Source organism: Prionailurus viverrinus, chromosome A1 (genome assembly GCF_022837055.1).
Source record: "Prionailurus viverrinus isolate Anna chromosome A1, UM_Priviv_1.0, whole genome shotgun sequence".
Taxonomy (NCBI): domain Eukaryota; kingdom Metazoa; phylum Chordata; class Mammalia; order Carnivora; family Felidae; genus Prionailurus; species Prionailurus viverrinus.
The window spans coordinates 24,960,654-24,979,249 of NC_062561.1; the positions used below are offsets into that span (position 1 = coordinate 24,960,654).

The 18,596-nt window shown below is 36.3% G+C and overlaps 2 protein-coding genes across 11 annotated transcripts in view; both read left to right on the plus strand.

Annotated features, from left to right (window-relative positions):
- The window catches only part of CPB2 (carboxypeptidase B2), a 48,464-nt gene extending 42,857 nt beyond the window's left edge, over positions 1-5,607 (plus strand). Inside the window, exons 10-11 of the mRNA XM_047864896.1 lie at positions 1,072-1,159; positions 5,423-5,607. Coding sequence (XP_047720852.1) covers positions 1,072-1,159; positions 5,423-5,607 — 273 coding nt within the window. The remainder of the gene's footprint in view (positions 1-1,071; positions 1,160-5,422) is intronic.
- A 799-nt stretch (positions 5,608-6,406) lies between these two features.
- Positions 6,407-18,596, plus strand: part of ZC3H13 (zinc finger CCCH-type containing 13) — a 96,073-nt gene continuing 83,883 nt past the window's right edge. For 8 of the 10 annotated variants that reach the window (XM_047852860.1, XM_047852890.1, XM_047852909.1 and 5 more), the window contains exons 1-4: positions 6,414-6,768; positions 12,891-13,016; positions 13,325-13,434; positions 16,257-16,368. In XM_047852860.1, the coding sequence (XP_047708816.1) occupies positions 12,900-13,016; positions 13,325-13,434; positions 16,257-16,368 (339 nt within the window). In that variant the 5' untranslated portion in view covers positions 6,414-6,768; positions 12,891-12,899. Of the gene's footprint in view, positions 6,769-12,890; positions 13,017-13,324; positions 13,435-16,256; positions 16,369-18,596 lie in introns of all 10 variants that reach the window. The other 2 variants (XM_047852879.1, XM_047852870.1) reach the window with 2 other exon arrangements.

Genomic DNA, 18,596 nt, shown 5'->3' on the forward strand with positions numbered 1-18,596 from the left:
TCCCTGCGGAATTTCTCATCTCTTAAAGGGTGACATACTATAAGAAAACATAATAATAAAGGGCGATTGCCATCGAAGAACAGATACACTTTCAGCCAGAAATGGAAAGACAGGAATTCTATAGGCAGACCGGGAAGGGAGGACGTTCAAAGCGGAGGCGATGCGTCCCCGCAGAAAGTGTGTTCAGGGGACACTGTGGGTGTGAGAGTAGAGACTGACGTCATCAGAAAGTAGATGTGGTCCACTTGTTGGCATGTCAGAATAAATTTGTGTTCTGTTCTGTAGACAGTGGAGGTCCATTACAATTTTTTTGAACAAAGGAGGGGTACAACATAATATGCGCTGATACTCCTCTGGGTTATTCAAGAGAGTGACAGCGGATGCTAGCCTGAACTTCGCAAAAGGTCTGGATAAGCTAGAAACAAATGTAGTGGAACAACAGACTTACTAGCCTGCCCCACACTGGGCACATGATCCTTTTTATGTGATGAGTCTTTAGTAGTTATTAGGCATTTTACCCAAGAAGAGAATGGAGTTTGCGAGAAGGAAACGAAGTAAGCATTAGGTATTGTAGTATTTACACAGGTTGCATTTAAAGTTTGGTGATGATTTTGTGTAGGAATAGGGTAACCCCAGGCGGTTTGCCTTTGGAATACAGTTATATCTCATTGTATATAAGAAATGAACTCCTAAAAAATGTATGTGAGAATTATTTTTTCTTCAAGTTAAATCAAATTTTCAATGTACTGGAAGAGTCTATGTTTTTTTTTTTAATTTTTTTTTTCAACGTTTATTTATTTTTGGGACAGAGAGAGACAGAGCATGAACGGGGGAGGGGCAGAGAGAGAGGGAGACACAGAATCGGAAACAGGCTCCAGGCTCCGAGCCATCAGCCCAGAGCCCGACGAGGGGCTCGAACTCACGGACCGCGAGATCGTGACCTGGCTGAAGTCTGACGCTTAACCGACTGCACCACCCAGGCGCCCCTATGATGATTTTTTAAAAGAAACTTCTACTTGTCCTGCTCCAAAGCTGCGCATTAACTGAAATTTCATATTCTATTGATTTCAGTCTCTCGTGGCCAGTGAAGCAGTCCGTGCTATAGAGAATACTAATAGAAATACCAGATATACACATGGCAGTGGTTCAGAAAGTTTATGTAAGTATTTCTTCTTAACATCTTGGAGAACTGTGAGCTACTAAAGAAATCCGTGTGTTTGGTTTTTCTGTGTGGATTTAATTTTTCTAAATGGAATCTTTAAACCAGGTCACACGTAAAATAGTTGGATTATGACAATTAGAAATGGAAGCATAATAGCTATGACAGCACTGAGCAAGGCTATCTTAATAAATGAATACACTGAAGACAAAATGGTATTTAAGAAATCGTGTTCATTGCTACAGAGTAGAGATTATAGAATTGTCATCATAGTAGTTGACTGAAGGAGGAAAGGTCATAAAGGGTTAAAAGAATGTGTAAGATGCCAATGGCCACCGTGTAAGGTTGCACAGGTTGAACACTATACAAATCTGAGGAACACTCTTTATATTAGATGCTTGCTAGTGACAGGCGGTGCTCACTAGAGTACATTATAGTTAAATGTCTTTTGATTGTATCACACTGATGATAGCTCATATACGGCAAACTCTTAAGAAATATCTTAAAATTTAATTTCTGCTGGCAGATATTTATTGGGGGACTCCTTTTCACCCACATTGGGAAGACAGATAATGATTTTTATCTTTTGAAACTGGAGGGGGAGATGGAGAAAGAGGAAGAGAAAATAAGCATGTCACCAGGTGTCCACAAACTGCGACCCACGGTCAAATTCAGCTTACTGCTTGTGAGGCACAGGCCTGTGAGATAAGAACAGTTTTTCCATTTTTTTAAATGGTTGAGGGAAAAAAACACAAAATAGCGAGATTTTGTGACACGTTAAAATTATATGAAATTCAGATTTCAGTATCCAAAAATAAAGTTAAAAAAATTTTTTTTGCACTTATTTATTTTTGAGAGGCAGAGAGAGACAGAGTGAGTGGGGGAGGGGCAGAGAGAGAATGAGACAGAATCCAAAGCAGGCTCCAGGCTCTGAGCTGTCAACACAGAGCTCGACGCGGGGCTCGAACCCACAAACTGTGAGATCACGACCTGAGCTGAAGTCGCACGCTTAACCGACTGAGCCACCCAGGCACTCCCCCAAAATAAAGTTTTATCTGAACACAGACACACGCATTTATTTATGTATTGTCTATGATAGCTTTCATGACAGTAGTATCGAATAGTTTTATGACATAATTTGTGGCCCACAAACCCTAAAGCATTTACTATTCGGTCCTTTACAGGTTAAGTTTGCCAATCTCTGATGTAAACAACTAAATAGTAAAATAGAGTATAACCCCATCGATATGTGAAGAATATAAAATAGTCTTAAGGGTTTGAGGATGACTGCAGGAGAGAGAGGTTACTTAGCTGAAGTGACCTAGGAAGGTCTCTCTCTGTAGGTGACACTTCTGGGAGACCTACCTGACAAGTGGCTGCCCAACAATGGTGTCAGGGGAAAACCAAGGAGAGGAAATGGCTTGTGTAAAAGCCCTGAGGCAATATTCAAAACCTCAAAGTTTTCTTTAACAGGTATGATCTACGGGAGTAGAAAAATACATTCAGCTTAATAATCACATTCATATGATTTTCAATAAATTGCTTTAGCCCTGGAGGTCCTATTAGTAGAAAGTCCAGAATCTTCCTCTTCCTCCTCAACTACCCCTAAAATGTCTCACCACAAAGTGGGGCCAGATTGGTCCACATGGTGTGTCTGTCTCTTGATGTCACTGGTCCACCATTACCTTTGCTGACCCAGGTCCTTGCTCTGTCGGAGAGGCACCCCACACCCTCCTTTCACAATTCAGAGCTTTCTTGATTCCCATTCTCTTCTCTACCATTGTTCCCCAAAGCATAACCATAGAGCCTCAGGGCTGAAGAGCTTTAAAAGTAACTTTCTGTTGTGGTGAAATCAGTCTATCTCTACATACTCTTTCATTCATTCATTCATTCATTCACTCATTCATTCAGTATACATCTGTGTGGTTGTGTGCATAAGCATGAGAAAATGGCTAGAAGAAGAAACGCCAAATATTGATAGTGGTTGTTCTGAATAACTTATTTAATCCACTGCTGATGGATATTTTTCGGTATTATAAACAATGCTTTGGTAAGTACCTTTGTAGTTAATTCAGGTGTAGGTATAGAAAGAGGCAAAAATGATCACTTTACACATTACATGATTGTCTACCTGGAAAACAGTAGAAATCAACCAAAAATATTAGTAACAATCAAAAGTTGAGTAATGTTTGGGACACCTGGGTGGCTCAGTTGGTTAAGTGTTCTGCTCTTGATTTTGGCTCAGGTCATGATGTCATGGTCACAAAATTGAGCCCTGAGTGGGGCTCCACGCGGGTGTGGAGCCTGCTTAAGATTCTATCTCTCCCTCTCCTTCTATCACTCCCCTGAGTGCACACACACACTCTGTCTCACAAAACAAAACAAGAACACAAAGTTGAGTAAGGTGGCTGACTATGAACTAACTACACAGAAATCTAAAGCCCTCTTATATAAAAAAATAATAATAATCAGGTAGGAAATAAATACCCCTCTATATGTACATACACACACGCACATATATATACATACAGATACATACATGTATGTGAATTCATTGTTGAATGCATATATGTGTCTACACACACAAATAAATCCATATATCTACATGAAAAACCTAGCAAATTTTACTGGTAACCATAAAAGAAAATAAATAAAAGGAGAAATGCAGCATGTTTTTGAGTGGGAAGACAATATAAAAATGTGTCAGTTGTGCTAAATTAGTCTGTATATTTAATGCAATCCTAATGAACAGTTAAGTGACTTTGAACTTCATTTGAAAGAATGAAGTTGGTAGATGAGCTCGTAAAATTCTGAAAAATGAGGCTAATAGGAGAATTTGCCCCAACCAGGTATTAAGGCACATCATAAACTTGTAGTAATTAAGACTGCGGAACAGAGCCTGGGAGAAACAGATCAACAGAAGGGAGTAGGAAGAACAGAAAGACACTTAAATACATAAGGACGTCTAGTATCTCATAAAGGAGGCACTTCTAAGAATGTTATTCAATTAATAGGGTTGGAGAATCTGACAACTTACTTAGAAAAAGAAATTAATTGATTACTAACATGTCTTTCTCCAAATTACATTCCAGATAAAATATTTTAAGATAAATACTCTGCCATAAACCAAGTCAAAAGCGAAATAAGCAAATAAAAAAAAGTTTTCATATTACACAAGGCAAATAACACTAATATTGCTGTCATAAACAATCTATAAAGTGAATCGAGTAGAAAAATAAGCAAAATATACACTAGAAAAATCGAGTAGAAAAATATATAAAGATGGACAATAAATATAGCAAATAAAATGTCCAATTCAGCGGTAATCAAAGAAACAAGGCGATTTTATGGTATTTTTCACCCATAGAATTGCCAGAAATGCATGATTCCTGTGGATGGTATGGGAAGGGAGGTGGGCATATTCATACCCTGCTAGTGGAGGTATAAATTGGTTCAATTCTTTTGAAGATTATTTGGCAACATGTAGCATAATTGTAAAAAGTACATTCTCTTAGGCTGGTAAATCTGCTTCTAGGAAAGAATATTCCAAAGAAGCAAAGAAGCAATTAGTGAAAACCAGAAAGTTCATTGTAAAGTTGTTTATATTAATTAGAAATCAGAAAAAAATCTAAAGGTCTCCAAGTAAATAATTATTATATCCAGCTTTATAGTGTAGTGCTATGAGATCATGAAAAAATGATATTATAGATTTGAAGTCATTAAGACATAAATATGGTCAGAGAGATCAAGTTTAGAAATGTTACAGGGGCACCTGGGTGGCTCAATCGGCTAAGTGTCTGACTCCTGATTTCAGCTCAGTTCATGATTTTGCAGTTTGTAAGTTGGAGCCCCATGTCTGGCTCCCCCCTGCTGATGGTGTGGAGCCTGCTTGGGATTCTCTCTCTGCTCCTCCCCCACTCTCTCCCTCTCTAAAAATAAATAAACTTAAAAAAAGAAGAAATGTTACAACACTTCATGTATAGGATGATCTTATTTATGTAGGAAAAAATTATGTTAAAGCATGCACTGAGGGGAAAAAAAGACACTAAAATGTTAATAGTGATTACTACTCTTTGGCAGGGTTATGGGTAATTTCTTCCTTAACCTGTTTTTCTTCAGTCTCCATTTTCTACCAGAGACTTAGATTACTTAATAATCAGAAAAAAAGCAGAGCTATTTTTAATTTTAGGGGGAAAAATTCCATTTTGTTAGTTAACTTGAAACATTGTATTTCAAAAAGTAATTTCTTTTTTCTTCTTGTAGACCTAGCTCCTGGAGGTTCGGATGACTGGATCTATGACTTGGGCATAAAATACTCGTTTACAATTGAACTTCGAGATAAAGGCAAATATGGATTCTTGCTGCCAGAGCGTTACATCAAACCCACCTGTACAGAAGCTCTTGCTGCTGTCTTTAAGATAGCTGGGCATGTCATCAAGAATGTTTAATACTCTTGATTTTTCCACTCTTCTCCCATATTTTAATTTACCGATTCCAACAAGACTAAATCATCGTACCAATTCTTTTTAAAGTTTTATCCGTAGTTTTGAGAAAAGCTTTTTCCTATTCCTTGGTTTTGTCAAAGAAAAGGCCAAAATAAACGCTACCTTAAAATTAAGGCAGAAAAGGGCTCACATTGCTTTTTTCTTTCTAAAAAATATGTAAGAGGCTAGATACGAATTTTTTTTCTTTAAGGGCGTTTGACCATCGACCTCGAGCAATTTTAATAACTAGTTTTTTGCAGATCATTGGACCACAAAAGGAAAGGTGGTTAGGACATTAAAGATTTCTGCTCCAAATTTTCAACGAACTGCCTTGCGCCGTTAAAAACACAACCGTGTCTCATTTGCTCTACAGTAATAAGCGAAGGCCCAGAAAGCGGAGGAGCGTCAACAACAGTACAAACACCGTCTATCACCGCTCAGTGCACATTGCTGAGCACATGAATGAATGGCTGTAGTTATTGTCAACAACAAATGTGGCATTTTGTGCATTTACTACAGCTGTTTATTGTAAGACATCATATAATAAAAGGCGTAAACTCTTTCTCTTAGATTCACTTTTTATTGGCAACTTTGGCTCCCCCCCCCCCCTGGCTCGGGCACGCCTCTCCGGGGGTCTCTCACCTAGCACAGACGTGATGATTTCCCCGGCACTGCTAGGAGCCGACATTACGCCCGGGGGCGTGTCTCCGAAGGGGCGGTGCCTGCGCGCTGACGACTAATCTGGAGGCCGGAAGCTGCCGCGGTCTAGAGGGGATCAGGGCAAACACTTGACTTCCGGCGGCGTTTTGAGTCGGTTCTCCTAGCGGCCTGGTAGTGTTTTCGTTTCCTTTTCTTACTCTCCAGTCTCTCTTCGTTCTTTTTCTTCCTACGTGTCAGTCTCACTTGACCCTGGCGAAGCGGCGGGCGGGTTCTGCTTCTCAGCCACCCCGGGGGCCCGTCGCCAGCGGAGGGCCGGTTCCCGGGAGTCGCGCGCGCACCTCCTTCTCCTCGTCGTCGTCTTCCCGGGTCCAGGCGCGGGGACAGAGAGTCGCCTCCCCCGCTCCTCGGAGCGGTGGTGGCGGTAGCGCCTCCCGACTGAGCTTGCGACAGGAGCTCGGGGAGGAGGTAAGCTTGAATTGTGTGAATTGGTGTGGGTATTGGGGGAAAGGCGTTGGGCGGACCCGGGATGGGGAGGCCCCGAGTTGTCCTACATCCCCGCTCGGGTCACGTCAGGATTTTTAGCTCTCCTTCAGCATCCCACCCTTAACTGTGCAATAGCTCCTTCGGCTCAGGCTTCGTTTCTCGCTCTTGTACTGATTCTGGCGAGCTTGTCTACGGAGTCGGGTGTATTCAGACAAAAGGCTGTGCCGGGACACTACCATTTGTGGGCTTGGGAACCCTTGGCGCAGTATTCGCATTTGTATAAGCTGGAAGCGGGCAGGAATATGGTCTTAGATTTAGAGGCTCCCTCTTACGCATTCCAGATCTATTAGGAAAAATTATCTTGCTGTTGGTTGTATCTGGTCTTGCTTATTGCCCGACAGTGGTCATTTAGAGATTTGGGTCCTGGAGGTTGAGGAGTGCTGCTTTATCTTTACATTCCCTAGGTGGTTACTTTTGGCAACCTGTCAGAAACCGGGGAAAGTGGAGCGAAACGAGAGGGTCTGTTGTTTGGCATGATCTCTTTCCAAAACAGGTTAAAATAATTTATGTGGCTGGAAAATTATTCAAAGTTGATATTACTTGAATGATATTGGTAGGGTCTTTTTTTTGTGGAGCGTAGCGGCTTACGCTTTTGGGTTATATTACAAAGTTTTCAGATAATTTGAGCCACTCTGAAAATTATAGACGTATACTATCTGAGACGTTTTGGGTTTTTTTGAAAAAAACAATTTTAAAAGTTTGGAAAATATCTTCACACTTCCACTTTTCAAAGACCGTGATACCGTTGCAGTTAATCTAAATGTTTATGGTGCCAGTTAGCGGAATCTAGTTCTGTAATATTTGAAATAACTGGCTTTAGTACCTAAGCGACAATATTTTGGAGAGTTTTGTGGATATAATCTGTAGATTTTAATATATTTTCCAATTCTTACTGAAATGTTAAGATTATATCATGACAATTTAAACAAGAGACTACTAAGAATATTGATGCTGGTATATAGCAGTTTGTGTCTGTGAAAATAGTTGCACCATGAAACTTAGACTTTTATCGTGTGGATCTGTTACGATCCAGTTTTATCAAATGCATGCCTCTTACTGGCTTCCTAATCATTGCTGATTCGAAATGAATGTTGATTGCATATTTAAGATATGCAAATCCAATTTTCATATTAGTAAATTAACACTAAAATCCATAAGTGATGCTATTTCCACTTATGTACAAGTTATTAGAATTTTTACAAGTTGTCAGTGTTAATTTGTATTACAGTATGCATTGGCAGTTAAATTAGAAAGCAAAATTGTTTAATTTACATTTATTTGAAGAATTGGTTTTTAGTGGATGTTTCCCCCACTTCCTCCAACCCCACTCTCCATTTCATATAGAGTTGGAGCTAGTTAGCAACAGTTGAAAATTAACTGGTGTTGCTGTAGAAAGTGTCTTTATACTTTTTTGGTAGTGTGTATGTTGCAGTTTAATTTATTTCACTTTATCCTAGTTGCCAGCATTGGCTATTCTCTGTGCAGTCTTTTTTAACAAATTATTTTTATTGCACTGTGCTGCAGTATTGCCTTGCTCATAGAAGTGTAGTCAATTTAGTTCTGTTAGTTTTGTTTGGAATTCAGTTTGGAATTGTTTTAGTCTATTTACAAGTAACATGCAAGGTTGTTTTAGAAAGTTCTTTTTAAAAATATTCTCCCAGATTATGCATCAAATACGTTTCTGAGGTCTGTTTTTTCTTTCAAAAATATGAACTATAAATATGAAGAGACCTTATTTTTAATGTAAGCCTTTTAATTTTAGAACTTCAGTGGGTAGGGGTTTCTTCTAGTACCAGTTAGTACATTTATGTAGTTTTAATTGTTTAATTATTTGACAGTTTCCTAATATGCCACGACTCATCCAGATTAAAATAATTTATGGTTTCGTTTGTGCTAAGGAAAGTTGAGGCCTCAAAAAGATGTAATTAGGGGCACCGGGGTGGCTCAGTTGGTTATGCATCTGACTTCAGCTCAGGTCATGATGTCGCAGTTCGTGAGTTTGAGCCCCGCGTCAGGCTCTGTGCCGATAACTCAGAGCCTAGAGCCTGCTTCTGATTCTGTGTCTCCCTCTCTCTCTGCCCCCCCACCTTGTGCTCTGTCTCTCTCAAAAATAAAAACATTAAAAAAAAGAAGATGTCATTCTGTATTGTAGTGAGGATACTAGAATTGATACATGTTTTATTGACACAATTTTAGTAATTAGGCTTCAGGAATAATTAATAATTTAAAAAGAGGTTTCTATATGTTTCTCCTTTCTTAGCCATATTTATGTAGTATGTAGCTTTGAGTACATTGTCATATTTGTAAGTTTGGGGGAAGAGGAGGGACAGTTTCCATTTATTAAGACCCTCTTTTGTTATATTTTAATAGAATCAAACTTTGTGTCCCCTGTTTTTCTTTTTTCAGTTGAAAAGATATCATGAAAATTTTGATATTTATTTACTGTGCAAATAGAGGGGAGAAATAGGAAAATAACTCAATAAACTTTCACCAGTGTCACCTGGGCTTTGACAATGATGGTGTTTGGGAAAGACTTGATGATGTGGGTGAAAGTGTGATGACAGTTTGAAATCAAAGAATAATTTGAAAACAAATCTGGGGGGAGAGCTTTTAAAGTCTCTGAGATAGGGAAGACTTTAATATTTACATTTTTAATTTCCTTGTTTCTAACTTTTCTCATATACTTTGAAGCATTTGCTTATTGAAGCGTGTTCAGATGTTAATTGAAAAAGGTTTCCCCCCCTCAGTCATATCTATATTTTATTCTGTTATGGTGTTTCTTTTTTTTAAAGTTATTTGTTTATTTGAGAGAGAGAAAGAGGGGGAGAGAGAGAGAGACAGAGAGACAGAGAGAGAGAGACTGCACAGGGGAGGGGCAGAGAGAGAGAGAATTCCAAGCAGGCTCTGCACTGAGCAAGGCTCGAATTCACAGACGGTAAGATCAGGACCTGAGCCGAATCAGGAGTTGGACCCTTAACCAACTGAACCACCCAGGTGCCCCTCTGTTGTGGTATTTATTTGCCTTTGAGGGCCCAAATTTTTAGAATGAAAATTCTAATTAAGTCATATTAATTGGTAACATACTTTTAAAGTAATAAATTAATATATATGAGTAAATGCTTTTCATGTATTGCAGGTTTGTGTATATATTTAGACAAACAGGATTTAAAACATATTTTGTCTTCCTTGCAAACATGAAGCATTTTGTCTATGCCAATCATGAATGTTTCAGTAATAATATTTAGGTAACTTATTATTGATGACTACTGATGGAAGTTCCTAGATAGATGATCGGAAGAATTCCTATTCCTTTCAATTAGAAAAGTTCAAGTCCTACTTTTTCCCTTTGCCTCAGATTTTTTTTTCTGTCCACGACCTCCCTATAACATAGACTTGGTGTTCAAAGTCAGTGCAGTTTTGAGAGGAGGTCTGATACTGTTGGATGCTGAGAATATGACTTTTATCTCTTTGCTGTTTTCCCCTAAGTTGGGAGACTCAACAGTAGCTAAAAGTTCTAGTGATAATCACTACGTACGTGAATCTTGACTAGTTCTTGATGTCACCGGTACAAGCAGCTTTGTCTCTGTGGGAAAGAGTGACAAGAATACAAGAAGGGGTGTACGATTCAGTCATTAGTCCTCACTTGAATATCTTTGACATATAGTCTGAACCTTTTGAAATCTTCAAAGTTGATGTTAGTGATCTAGCATTAGCGAGAAGCTGTGGTTTTCAGTGGTAGGTCAGGGGGGGTAGTGGAGTCCTGATCCAAGCAACAGATTACAGAGCAGGAAGGAGCCCTCAGAAAAACAAGAAGGGAGATGCTAGATGACCAGTGTTTTAGGTATAATAATAAATGGCTTCTTGCCTCGATTATGGAAAGCACTACCATTAATTTTTTTTTTTTTTTGGAGGAGGGTGTGTTGGAAGTGTTGGCATGCGGAGATATATAGGAGTTTTGTGAGCAGAACTATTTCCTTCGAGAGTGGAGGGAAATACGTTAAGGTTAGGGTTAGTCTTCTTGAGGCAGTGTGGTGGGGTGGTGTGCCTGTTTTCCAAGTTCTAAATAACTGGTAATAGCTAATAAGGAACTTCTAGAACTCCTTCAATTTTAAGTTTATTAATAAATGTTTTAAAAATTGAATTAGTGAATGAGGATTATAATGTGCATCTATGTATTAGTACTTATAATAACATATAATGAAACTTTAAATATGCTTTTGTTCTAAACGTTCCCTATATATTTTGTGACATACTCACTATTGCCTCCTGCTCTGATATAAATTGTAAAAAAGTGGTTTTCTCAGTTAATCAAAGCTCTACGTTTTGTAGATCTTTCCTCAGCTCCCTTTATCTTGGCTTTCAGCTTTATAAAGAACATTTTAGTTTGGTAAATCAAATGGGTACATGAAATTTTACCAACTTTTACTCTGTAAATTCTCATTACAAAGATCATCTTACAGTAGTAACTGTTGAATGTACAGTTGGCTGTAAAGTTCCTTACTCGGAGAACACTTGACACATATGTGATTTCATGTTGCAGCAAATTCTTATTTATGGGACACTCTATGCTAATTTTTAAAAATTTGTAACTAAAATTATTTTCTGAATTCTTTGAATCACTAAATATTAATTAATAAAATGGTTGTATTTTATATTAAAGAATAAGACTGTACCTTTTTTTCCAATTTAAAACTACTCTATCATTTCCTATTTTTCTCTTGGTTCATTATCTTTTGTTCATTTGTCAAATGTTGTCCTTATTCTTAGGATTCTTTTAAAAATGTGACCTGAAAAGAAGTATCTAACTAAACCAAATATTGTTTATAATTTTTTTAAAGTTTTGATTTGGTACTCTCATGATTTAATTTCCTTTCAAATTATATATATTTATTTTGAAACCACATTAAAGAGCTTTTTGAATTTGTGAACTTCATGGAGACCAGTTCTATACCAAATGGAACTTTTGCCTCTTTGGCTGCGATTGTTCATTCTAGTAACTTTTGACTATAGATAAGATTTCAGCTATTTAGATTGTATGAAATTTGAATGGGCTAGTGGTTTTTTTGGAGTCTTAGTTAGGCAGCTCTTACCCAATTCCCAGAGTGATGTACTAAGTTGTTCTAGATCTGGAATTTAATATTGTTGTCTAATATATATCATAATACTGTTATCTGACGTTTTCATTTCCAGTTGAATCACCTGATTATATACTTGGATTTGTTTTGTTATGGTTTCAGTTTTAAATGTTTTATTTACTTTTGTAAAATATTTGTACAATTTGTCTTTCTTATTTCTAAATGGTAAGGTAGCCTGTTCATCACTTTTAGCATCTTTGATTTTTATGTCAGTGTGGTATATAAATTATAGAAACATCTTGACTTCTAGTTCTGTAGCCTGTTCCATTTTGAAAGAAAGTCATTTTATCAACATTGACTTTTTTTTTATATGTATATAATTGGAAAATAAATGTCCTTGAATAGACTGTTCTTTTTTAAGGTCTGTAAGGTGGAGAAAATACTTAAATAGTTTTCACTTTTCTCCCAAGCTGCTTTTTGGAATATACCTAATGTCATGAACCGTATAAAGCATAATTTCTGCTATCACCTGATCTTATTTCCTGTTCTCTTTGACATAGCTTTTCCCGTTAAGTAGTTGATAGAGAATGATAGTACAACTTTTCCTTGAAGGATAGTTAACTAAGTTTTGAAACTTTTATAAGGAACGTAGAAACTAAACATTTTACAGTGTGTTTTCTGAGGTTGAATGTACTTTGAAAACTGTATGAGTAGAATATTATTCATTCTGCAGAAGAGGTAAAATTGTAGCCAACAGGTTCCAAAGTTGTTATAAATCTACTAAGAAGGTATGCCTTAGAAGATACCAACTGTTTACCTGTGACCTCTCCGATGCCTTTTTTCTCCTGAGAAAAATTCCCCATAATTTTGCAGTGTGATCTACAGCTTTATCTACATGTAAGTTATAGGCTCAGTTAATTTAAAATGGAAGAATTTTACAGTTTTGCCTCTCTCTCTTTTTGGTTAAAGTAGTACAAAATGTCAAAAATTAGAAGGAAGGTCACAGTGGAAAATACCAAGACCATATCTGATAGCACATCCCGAAGACCCAGTGTATTTGAGAGGCTCGGACCCAGCACTGGCAGTACAGCAGAGGTGAGTTGTCACTAGAACAGTCACAGGGGTTGTCTTATAATCCTATTCTTGAAATACTGATTTGTATCATAAAGGTGAACAGGTTATTGTATTGTAGGAATGTTCAGTAAATTTTTAAAACTGAGTAGCATAAAGAGGAGTGAGGAGTCACAGTTTTCATGTTTTTTTTCCCTGGTATTTTTATTGTTTGGGGGATAATGTATCGCAGGTTATCTGGAGTTTTGGTAGAATTTGTTTTAATTTTGTCCCTGTAGCGTCGTTTATCCAGAAATAAATCTGAAATTTACATAGTAATATCTGTCTCTTAGACACAGTGCCGTAATTGGCTGAAGACTGGCAACTGCCTCTATGGAAACACATGTAGATTCGTACATGGCCCTTCACCCCGTGGTAAAGGTTATAGCAGCAATTATAGAAGGTAAATTAAGAACTTTGAATTGTTCATATACTGTTAGAAGATGGCTTTTGTAATTTATCTAGTATAAAAATCTGAAATACAAACATATTTGATCAGATTTTCTCTTTTGGTGGTAGATCAATGAGATCTTTCTAGTTGTTAATTTCAAGATTAATAAAATGTATGCTTTAAAATTATTTGCTCAGTATTTACTGTTTTTGCCAACAGATTTTTTTTGTATGTATGACTTACCCCCCCCCCCCATTATGTATTAAAATGGTTTAAGATAGAATTTTATGGATTTATTTTTACTGAGGGGAGACTTTTTAACTCTTAAAATATTAAAATTTGAAATGGATATAACTTTAGCTTTTTAAGATGTTCTGAATTCAAATCTTAATGACAAAAGACAATCCACTGCAGACTCTGTAGATTAAAATGCATTTGCCAAATCTCTAAACTGTGTATTAATGTAAAATATGTATTTATATGTGGATAAAGGTACTACTACCTATTTAGAACATCTTTTTTGTCTTTGATAAAGGCAAAGCTAAATGAAATTTTTCAATAAAGCCCTTTTATTTTTCTTTCAGTTCAGTTCATGATTTTGTTATTGTGTTTAAATATGTAACATATGTAAAGATTGTCACAAAAGCAGTTTAAACTTGATTGGTAAACAAATAATTAACCAAGTCGTAAAATTGAATGTGCTGATTGCCTTGGCTACAGCAAGAGTGTAAAAATCAAACATTAGCATTTGCAGTTTTTTTTTAATAAGTGAATTGATGTGTGTGTGTGTGTATAGATTTTGAGGCCTAATAGAATTTGAAATTCAAACGCTGAACTGGCTTTCTGTTCATGTAAACATACATTTTAGCTTACTTGTGATGCTGAATACTCTGTTTTATTTGTATTTAGATTGGCATCTGTGCCCTCTGTTAATGTGGGAAAACCACTTCTTTTATATGTTTAAGTATCTGTATAAATACACACCTGGGTAAAGTGTTTCAATAATTTTAATGTTTTGTTTATGTTATTACCACACTTTAATACATACTTTAATTCATCTGTGAAATTCGTTGTTAACTGACTGAAAATTTTTATAGAAGGAGTAATTTTGAGGAAAATGGGCAGAGAAATTGGCCTAAAATGGAAAAATACAGTGTCATTACTAGACTTGGAATAAAGGATTTTTTAATTTTGTGCATGTTTTTCCATTTGATAACCCTCTTTGGCTTTGTCTTTTTTTCCTTTTTTTTTTTATAGGGAAGAGAATGTAGTTTGTAATGTGATTCAAAGATGGAAAGAAAACCCGTGTATTTCAGAAATGCTTTTTTTAGTCACAAGATATTTAAGTCATTTATTGAGCATTCACTGTATGTAGAGCACTCAGGTGCTGTTTAGGATAGAAACGAGTTCATAATAAATTGTCTTATTATATAAAGGAAACCAGGGCACAGAAGATTTACATGTACATCATAATTAAAATTTAAAGCCTTTAAGTACTGGTTCGTAATAAGTTTCACTTTCAAGGTCAGATTTAACTGTTAAAGCGTTTAATATAGTCTTATAAAATATACATATAAATATTAATGAGAGCCTGTAACAGGAATTAACTGAATTATTTCTTCATTAATCATTTGTTTTGTATTGATTGATAAAAGAATTGATTTGCTTGATCAACTATTACTTGAAATAGATGTAAATGTCTATGTGATTTCTTTTTATCTTTAAAAATATATATACAGTATTTTTTGTTAGCCAGTGAGGGACATACCACTCCTTGACTTCTGTTGCTCTTTTTTTTTATTTAAAAAAAAAATTTTTTTTTCAACGTTTTATTTTATTTTTGGGACAGAGAGAGACAAAGCATGAACGGGGGTGGGGCAGAGAGAGAGGGAGACACAGAATCGGAAACAGGCTCCAGGCTCTGAGCCATCAGCCCAGAGCCTGACGCGGGGCTTGAACTCACGGACCGCGAGATCGTGACCTGGCTGAAGTCGGACGCTTAACCGACTGCGCCACCCAGGTGCCCCTGTTGCTCTTTTTTAAAGATCCTCTAGGAATATTCTTTAAAGATAAGTGTTTTCCATCTCTGCTTTGTTTTCTTACTTAATAATGGTGTGAAAATAATTGGATAGCTGTTTATCGAACTTTCAGTATAAGTTATTAAGGTTTACAGTGTTGAATATAAATACATATGATTTTCCTTAATTAAAGGAACTCTGCTGCCTAAATCTTGCTTTGAATCCTTTAACTATTTTCTGTTCTGAAACAATACCAAATTTAAGAAGAGTTATAAGAATAACAGAAAAATCCTATATTTGCCATGATTCTTGAGGTGGGTAATTCTCAGTTGTTGGCATTGCATCCAACCACATACGTGTATATGTGAAAATACCGCTAATGTTGCCTTTTGATTAATTTTACAACGTTGGAGTTTAAAACTTTATCTTCTGACTTTTTACTTCAAATACAAGTAATACATTTATGTGATTTTTAGAAAAACAAGTTAAGCTGTTAATTACAAATTTTTTTTTCTCAGCTCACATGCAGTTTCTTATTCTTATCACTAGTACCTGCCTCCCCATGGAATTTTAATGTATACACTTCTGGTTGGTATTGGGAGAAAACTTGTAAGTGATGCTTGTATTATTTATATATTAATATTTAAGCTCAAGCAAGTTGATTATTTTTCTGAACATTAGGAGCCATGGACATTTAGAAAATTTTTATTGATTTGTGAGGTATTTCTGTAAATATGGTCTTATAAGTGTTATATGAATATAGATCTTTGTTGTTTTGTTTTGTTTTTCTTTTGTTTTTGTTTTTTCGGTTCAAAGGTCACCAGAAAGACCTACAGGGGATCTTAGAGAAAGAATGAAGAATAAGCGCCAAGATGTGGACACTGAGTCCCAGAAACGAAACACAGACGAGTCATCCTCACCTGTTAGGGTAGGAATGAATTTCCCAAAACAAAGTTTAATTTCGGTAGTGATTTATTATTTACGTTCCACTCAAAATAGTATCTTGGGTGCTAAATATATGGTAAATGTGTAATACCGGGTTATAATGTTTTATGTGAATGATGTAATTTAGAGGAAAAACATCCTCTGGGAAAACTCCTAATTCTCTGAATTAGTTCTTGATGGTAGTTAATTAAGGTGAAGGGAATTGGTTAGCAGAGCCCAGGCTGAACTTCATAGGATTTCTGTATCTTGGTGGGCATCCTGAGCATCTAAAAGTATTCTGAAGTTTTCAGAATTCAGTCAGCTGTCCTATCCTGCTTGCTTCTAAGAAAGATTGAAGTGGGTTACAGTAGAACACTTAGAAATTAAAACAGTGAAAGCAGGCGTGGTGGTGATGGAAGCTGAACTAGAGAACTTAGGTGAAGGAAAGCACATGTGACCACAAATTCAGTGGTGAATTTCCTGGTAATGAAGCCAGAAGAGAAATATAATTGATGATTATATATAATTTGGTGGTTGTATAAGTATATAAATTTATATCAATATATAAATCGATGCTTCAGTATAACTTATTGAATAAAAGAAGACATCAGTTTTTCAGAAATGGAAATCTCTTCCTGAGTTAATTTTTTTTAAGAAATTTATGTGTATGTGTAACAGATTATTGAGATATAACTCACATACCATACTGTTCATCCATTTCAAGTGTACATTTCAGTGGTTTTTTGTATATTCCCAGAGTCAGGCAACCATCACCACAGTCAATTTTGGAGCATTTTCATCACCCTGAAAAGAAACCCCATACCCTTTAGTGGTCACACTTGTATCATCCAACTGACCACCAGCCCTAGGTGACCACTATTCCACTTATGATCACTATAGATTTGCCTGCTGTGGATATTTCATAATGCTGGAGTTACGCAATATGTGGTTTTGTTTTTGACTAGTGTCTTTCACTTAACAGAGTTTTCAAGGTTCATGAAAGACTATAGGATACATCAATATTTTATTCCTTGTTTTTGCCAAATAATATTCCATTGTGTTAACATATCATGTTTATCCATTCATTAGTAGATGAACATTTGGGTTGTTTCCACTTTTTGGCTTTTAGGTATAATGCTGCTATGAACATCCATACACAATTTTTTGAGTGGACACATGTTTTCATTTCTCTTGGATTTATATCCTGGAGTAGAATTGCTGCATCATACAGCAACTCTATGTTTAATTTTTTGAGCAACTGCTAGATTGTTTTCCGAAGCAGCTACACCATTTTACATTCTTGTCAGCAGTGTAGGAGGTTTTCAATTCTCTGTGTCTTTATCAGCATTTGCTATTATCTAAGTCATTCATTATAGCCATCTTAATGGATGTGACGTGGTAATCTAATTGTAGTTTTTGCAATTCCCTGATGGCTAATGATACTGAATATCGTCTCCTGTGCTTATTGGCGACCTGCATACCTTCTCAGGAGACATGTTCATTCAAATCCTTTGCCTATGTTTTAATTGGGTTGTCTTTTTGTTGATTTGTAACAACTCTATGTATTTAAAAAAAATTTTTTTAATGTTTATTTTTGAGAGAGAGCATGAGTGGGGGAGGAGCAGAGTGAGAGAGAGAGAGAGAGAGAGAGAGAGAGAGAGAGAATCTGAAGCAGGCTCAGGCTCTGAGCTGTCAGGACAGAGCCCAACGTGGGGCTCTAACTCTCAAACCATGAGATCATGACCCAAGCTGAAGTCGGACTGAGCCACCCAGGTGCCCCTTCAACTCTATGTATTTTAGATACAAATTCCTTTTATACGATTTTTAAAAGTTTTCTTCCATTCTTTGGGTTATCTTTTTATGTTCTTGATGATGTCCTTTAAAGCACAAATGTTTTTAATTTGATGAAATCCAGTTTATCTGTGTTTTTGTTGTTGTTTGTACTTTAGGTGTCTTATTTAAGAAACCATTGTCTAATTCAGGGTCACAAAGATTTATGCCGTGTTTTCTTCAAAGAATCTTAGAGCTCTAGCTTTGATCCATTTTGATTTAATTTTTATGTATGGTCCAGCCTTACTTTTTTTCATGTGGATATCTTAGTTGTCTCATATTATAATCTTTTTATTAAGATTATTGTTTAAACAGAAACGTTTCTGATAATTTAAGCTTTATAGAAGCTTTCCTGTGATTGTCTTTGATCCTTGATAAAAAAGCTGTGTCACAGTTTCACAT